At 32.3% G+C, this 7184-nt stretch overlaps 1 protein-coding gene across 2 annotated transcripts in view; it reads left to right on the top strand.

Moving 5' to 3' along the window:
- The first annotated feature begins 296 nt into the window (after positions 1–296).
- The window catches only part of LOC115209361 (fibrinogen-like protein 1), a 67167-nt gene continuing 60279 nt past the window's right edge, over positions 297–7184 (top strand). Inside the window, exon 1 of one of the 2 annotated variants that reach the window (XM_029777736.2) lies at positions 297–1895. In XM_029777736.2, the coding sequence (XP_029633596.2) occupies positions 1604–1895 (292 nt within the window). In that variant the 5' untranslated portion in view covers positions 297–1603. The remainder of the gene's footprint in view (positions 1896–7184) is intronic. The other variant, XM_029777735.2, reaches the window with a different exon arrangement.

Raw genomic sequence — 7184 nt, 5'->3', positions numbered from 1 at the left:
CAATCACGCATGTTCACACGTGCACAAAGGCAATAAAGAAAACAATCTATCTATCTATCTATCTATCTATCTATCTATCTATCTATCTATCTATCTATCTATCTATCTATCTTTCTATACACACACACATATACACCACACACACATACACACACTCACACACACACACACACACACACACACACACACGCGTATGTACATAGTGAGGGAGAAAGAGGGGGAATGGAAAGAAGAGGAGGAGTCTGATGAAATGTACGTTATATTTATTGGTTGCAAAAGAAGTCCTCAGCCCCTTACCAGGTGGGTAGGTCTTTTAACAGGGCATTGGGTAGTTGATTAAATGACAGTTGCAAGGTGGGTACATTATTGAAAACAAATAATTGTCTGACAGAAACTTGAAGCACAACTTCAGTTATCCTAGGAAAGAACAATGTTTTCTTGGTTTAACATCGTCTATGTTTGCTGATTTTTATCTCACAGGAACTTTATTGCCATCGCGAACTATGTTCATGAAGGGAAAATAGAAAGAAACTTTCGAATGTGATAAAACGTGACTTTTTAATTAGAATCAGCGACGTACGTAAAGGAAAAATAGATCAATTACAACGACGTGGTGCCACAATATATAATTATGATAGTAAATGCTTTTTCATAAAAGCTCAAAGAATTTCGTTCTGAATGAACTCTTTTGATATTTCGGGCTAAAATTCTGAATTCAAATACCAGGAGAGTAACAAGTAATGCAGTTCTGGCAAAATACAATGTTCTTGGAATAATCCTTATTCAAACGATTATCAAAGATTTTCAATTTGTTGCTTTAACAAAATAAGATTATTCTCCAGCTGAAGAATTCTATTTAATTACTTCTTAAACGATACGTTCCTCAAATTATAGTATGAATGGGAGATGACGAAATCTAATTAGCATCATAATGAAATGATACTTTGAACGATTATTACCTGTCTTAAATTACGAGCTTTCAGTTTTACCTAAACAAATACAGTTTTTCCAAAGGAAAAATTTGAAACAACAACAACAAATGGTCTACCGTCTAATGTCCCCATTGCCGTTATTTATTATATTTCTATTTTGTTTTAATAATTGCTATGAACTGATTAATTAAAACTATATCAAAAAGAGATTTTTCTGGATGGAAAAACCTGATGAAAAACCAAAGATTTACCTGTATGAAAATTTACCTGTGTGGCTAAGTGCAAAGTCTCTGGATGATCTCTAAATTATATTGTAAACTAATTTTCATAAGGTGTGTTTGACTAGCTCCGTTAACTACTCGAATGAATGGAGGAGAAAGGAAAAAGGAAGTGTATGTTATATTTTAGGCCTCAAAAAAATCTCCATGGCATCATGTAATAAGAACGACGTTAATCAAGACAAAATATTTTGAAAAACTTTGAAAAAAGATTTATAAAACAAAAGCATCATCAATAACATTATTGATAAACGAGTTTCGGTACTGAGATTTCTTAAGCTACTAATTCCCCATTAATTTACTGAAAAACGTATGACTATAAAGCTATTAACTCACCGTAAGATACACATAAGAACAACATAAAGCTACCGACATTTGAACGACGGCAATAAAATGTACCGTTTTCTGTGGTGGGTAACCTTTACAGTATATATCTTAACGTCCACAGGAGGAAGCCAGTATGTGAGAGGGGTGTTAGACCGTCGACCACGCAACGTCGTCAGTATAGGGCAGCTAGTTGACGTTATCGCAGAAGCTGTAGAAGTACGACTTCGTGTGTACTTCAATGTACTCGATACAATCTTAGAAAACCACACAGGACTCGTCGAGCATCGTCTTATAGCTGATTTAACCAGAATGGAAGCAAAACTGGATAACCAGACAAGTTTACTTACAAAGCCTCAAGGTAGGTTACAAAGATTAAATTCAATCTTAAATGTTTGAGCGAGATGTGCGTGTGTGAGTGTGTGTACGTTTTTTTTTCAATGAGCCATTTTAAACGCATAGATATTTGTATATGTGCATTTTTGTGTATTGTACATGAATGTATGTGTGTATGTATGTATAAGTGTGTGTGTGTGTGTGTGTGTGTGTGTGTGTGTGTGTTGTGTGTGTGTGTGTGTGTGTGTGTGTGTGTGTGTGTGTGTTTGAGTGTATGCGTATGTATTCTTTCAAACTCATGATCTATCTTCCCGCTATTCTGACTTTCGATTGCACACCTTTGTCTAAATGAACGCTAACAAATAAAAAAAGTTTCAAATAGAGATTTAACGAATTATCACACAACACACAATACACACGTGCGCGCACACACACACTAACACACACACACACACATACACACACACACACACACACACACACACACACACACACACAGACACACACTTATATATACTAGTGAGTAAACAAACGGAAGTAGGATTTATCACATTTGGTACGAGTTACATGTTTGACTGAACTCCAGATTACTTGAAGTTTCGTAGCTGTAGAACACGTCAACATAACTGTTATTGTAAATGTCTTCCATGCCTGCAAAAACTTCAGTAATGTGGAGTTGATTCAAAGTGTTATTAAATAAATGTGCGTGTGTGTGTGCGCGCGCGACACCTGTTGGTTGAGATCGTGCTTTTCATTAAAAGTAGCTGTATCGCCCGGCGTTGCTTGGGTTTGTTTCAACCCTTTAGAATTGGGATTTTTGAAAAGTAAAAATTTTGCATTATGTAGCTTGTTATTCTCTTTAAGTGAACATTTTTCTGGTTGAAATACACCGAAAAATGGCGACACAGCAGTCAAAAATCGTAAAAAATAGGGATTTTCATAGAAATAATTTTTGGTGTTAACATGGTCCGATTTGAATTTTTTCTTCTACGGAGGGAAGAGCAAGCCTTCTTCTATTATACTCTCAATTTTGGTCAACTTGCATCGCAGGGTCTCGGAGAAGATAGTGTTAGTTGAAGGCTACCAAACCTGCCATACACAGACAACTTCAGCTTTATATATATAGAGATTTTATAATGTCGTGGTTGATTTGTAGAAGTTTAGTCCTGATCCAGTAGACACATGATCAAAAGAACCCTAGCTTCGATAATACCGTTTAGATTCTGACTGTACAATCGACTACATTTTACAATGCGACCATCATAATTTTAAGAGGACGGGATGCGATATGTGGGAGACTTGTGCAGCCATTTCTCGAGAGAAGAGCAATAACTGAGCGACTTATACGTTGTTATAGAGTAAGTTTATATGACACATTGTTCAATGGTTTCTCCAAACTGTACAACGAAATATGGAATATGTTTTTGAAGATATTTTTGAAGATATTTTGATGTTTGGGGTTGCTGAAAATCTATGAATAATTCATTGTTAATTATGTACCGAGGTAGTGGCTTTCTGTTAATAAACTATTTAAAGCCACGCTCAACACTTTTTATAATACCTCCGACGACTATAACAAGAACTTTATTTTCATCTGTACGTAGTAGCATGGCCTGATATTTTTATTTTACGTAGCCCAAATAAAAATACTTGATATTTGTATGAAACCTACATTGAGGTATGGAATACTTTGCAATAGACAATTACTCACCCACTCCATATATATATATATATATATATTACATATATATATTATTATATATGTGTGTGTGTGTATGGTTATATATATACGGATGTTGTATATATATATATATATATATATAATATATATATATGTACTTGTGTATGTATATATATATATGTATATATGTATGTATATATGAATATACGTATGTATATATATATATAAGTTCCAATAAAGGTTACAAACCTCCTTCTTTAAATATATATATATGTGTGTGTATATATATGTATATATACATGTCTACATATGTGTATATATGTATATGTATATATATATATATATATATGTATGTATATACATATGTGTGTGTGTGTGTGTGTATGTGAATGTATATATGTGGAATAGTATCCTTCGAAAAGTACAGCAATGCGAAGAAATACGCTATTATCAATGGTATATACACAACAACATCGACAGTCTGGTCCATACAGTGATATATATATATATATATATATATATAATATATATATATATATATATATATATATATGTGTGTGTGTGTGGTGTGTGTGTGTGTGTGTGTGTGTGTGTGTGTGGTGTGTGTGTTGTGTGTATGTGTGTGTGTGTGTGTGTGTGAGTGTATGTGTTTATATATATATATATATGTATATATGTATATATGTATATGTATATATGTATATGTATATATATGTGAATGTATTTGTGTTTGTATGTATATGTCTTAAATAACTTGAATGAATTGTACAGCATTATTACTTTGTTATTTAATTGGCTGATTTATATCTTTACATCTGCTGGCATGAAATACCTTTTAAAATTCATTTTAAATCCCTCTTACTTATGCACCTGATGAAAAGCTTATTGTTATCTGAATACTCTTGAAAACAGTTCACTGGTTCGTTCCTTAAATTTCGTTCGAAAATTGGACATATAAAACAGTCGTGGAGTTTCTGTATATGTATGTATGTATGTATGTATGTATGTATGTATGTATGTATGTATGTATGTATGTATGTATGTATGTATGTATGTATGTATGTATGTATGTATGTATGCAAGTAAGTATGTATGTATGTATACACACATATGTTTATATATATATATATATATATATATATATATATATATATATTAATATAATATATATATATATATATATTCCTATATATGTGCCTATCTATGCATGATAATGTTCATATATGTATTCATACATGCACAAACGAATTCATACATACAGGCATACATACACACACATACACACAAACGTCTTTTAAGACAAGAGACCAAGAAGTCATGTTGACCATGTGGAGGACTTTTATTTTCATATGCCTGGACTATTGCTCTCAGCTGTGGTCGTCACATAGTGTCAAACTAAGAGCAGAGCTTGAAGTGGTCCATCGTCACTATACTAAAAAGGCTGTAGCAGTGCAGTGAATAAATTCCAGGGAAAGGCTGAAAAAACTACAACTTTGCTTCCTGGAACGAAGGCAGATATGTAACAATCTATCATATAGAAAATTCTGGAAGAGTTTCTAGCTAATTTCGACATTGTGTGTGATACAAATACCCGAACTAGACGCCATTGTATTGTACCAAAGGTATCGCCCACCCCATCTAAAGTCAGGACCAGTTACTGCAATAACCTAGAGCTCAAAGACTCACAGTTATTCAATATTCTGCTGAAAAAATTATGAAACCTACACTATGTGGACGTGGATGTCTTCAAAAAGTAACTGGATATTCTCCTCTCCACAACACCGGATGAACCAATGGCCCGGTATGAGGTACAGATGAAAGCAGCAGTGTCAAACTTCTTCATACACCAACAGCAATTAGAATTGAAATAATTAGGAGAGAGGTGATAAATATTTTGAATAAAAATATAAATTTTCTTCTTTACTAATACGGAAACTATGACGAAGAAGCAATTAAAAAGTTGTAAGATTGTCCAATCGAGGTGACTAAAGGACCCTAATAGATAATTTTCTTTCGTATCTTAAATAATTAGTTTGCAATAATGTCATATATATCCCAAAAATATGTATTAATACGATAACTTTCAAAGCAGATGAATGTATAAGATTAAATCGTATATTTACTTTAAAATTATTCTAGTTAAAAAATAAAATGAACTTCAGATCATTTTAGTAAAATATTTAAAACAATATACTCACTACATTGTTGAATATAAGAGAGATCTTTTGATAAAAACTCAGGCAGATAAATTATGGTCTCTTATAAATAAGGTGTATCTGAATTACCAGTTGTAATTAAAGGGATCTGTAGCATGCGGAATAGAGGTATTATAAAATTTGAAGAGATTTGTTTTAGGCGAGGATTTTAAAATTGAAGTTAAAATCGGAAATCGGTGCGATAAGAAAGAAACCTCATATGTGAGTAAAAATGCATCAAAAGGAAGTGCTATCTAATAATAGATGTATGAAACTCAGCTAAAACGAATACAGGAATCAATTAGCAAACATATTCCTGATAAAATAATACTCCAAATTAGGATAGCTTTACATTTACCACTTGAAAAAAAAATACTAATGTTATAATTACCCGGCTTCAGTCTCTAACTAAAAATACAAAGGAAAAACAGAAACCTTTGTTGTAGCCAGTTTGATTTTAGATATGATTGCCAAATCTCCCAATTTCTCTAAGAAGTTTTTACGAATATCAACCTCTATCACATTTAGTACAGGATAAATGTGAATAGAGTCGAACAGTATGATTCCACTGTAATAGTAAAACTGGATTGAATAACCACTTGACTCGACTTACAACTAAAGATATTATTTAACATGTAATGGTGAATAGTTCGAAATCATTGAGTGGATTGATATAAAAATCTTCCAACACAAGATACTCTCAGCATTTTCATTAATTTCGAGCCCACATTAAAACCAATGTCACAAGTTTGTAATATTTAATTAGGAGGCTCAAAAATATAAAAGTTTACTTTAATACCAAATGGTTATTTTGCGAAATGAAGCCGAATAATAAATTTAGCAAGTATTGTATGTAGAAGATTTTAAAATCTCATTATCTTGTCTCTAAGAAACACTCGGAACTGATTTCCTGCTAAAGATAGAGGAAGCTCAGTTTTTTTCCAGACCACTCGTGAAATAAATACTAAAAATGAAGGCGGAAATCTCAGTGTGAAATTTGGCTGGCTTTTGCACTGCATTGTTTTGAAGAATTCGATATTTCAGATGTCTTATAATTATTCACTTATGATCTTTAATCAAGCATCACGATAAAAAGCAATATAATATCCGATGTAATTGATTTTTTCTGTAACAATCATTTTTACAAACCAACTGAAACTTTTAAACTGTATCTTTATGCCAAGGCACTTTATTCGTTATAAACAACCCATTGGTCTACATCTATTACTTTCGCGTTTACTAAGAACTGTAACAGATTTCATTCTTTATTTATAGCCTATTATATATTAAACAAGGGAATAGTGAATGAAAATAAATCCCCTTGGTATACATGATATTCTATGATATGACTGGCGAGCATTTTCGCAATAGTTTATAACAATTTATTTGTCTGATATACATTTATTCGGTATATCCAGTATTCTGGTATATTTCTTAA

The sequence above is a fragment of the Octopus sinensis genome, linkage group LG3 (assembly GCF_006345805.1).
Source record: "Octopus sinensis linkage group LG3, ASM634580v1, whole genome shotgun sequence".
NCBI lineage: Eukaryota > Metazoa > Mollusca > Cephalopoda > Octopoda > Octopodidae > Octopus > Octopus sinensis.
This window is presented reverse-complemented; position numbering and strand designations above follow the sequence as displayed.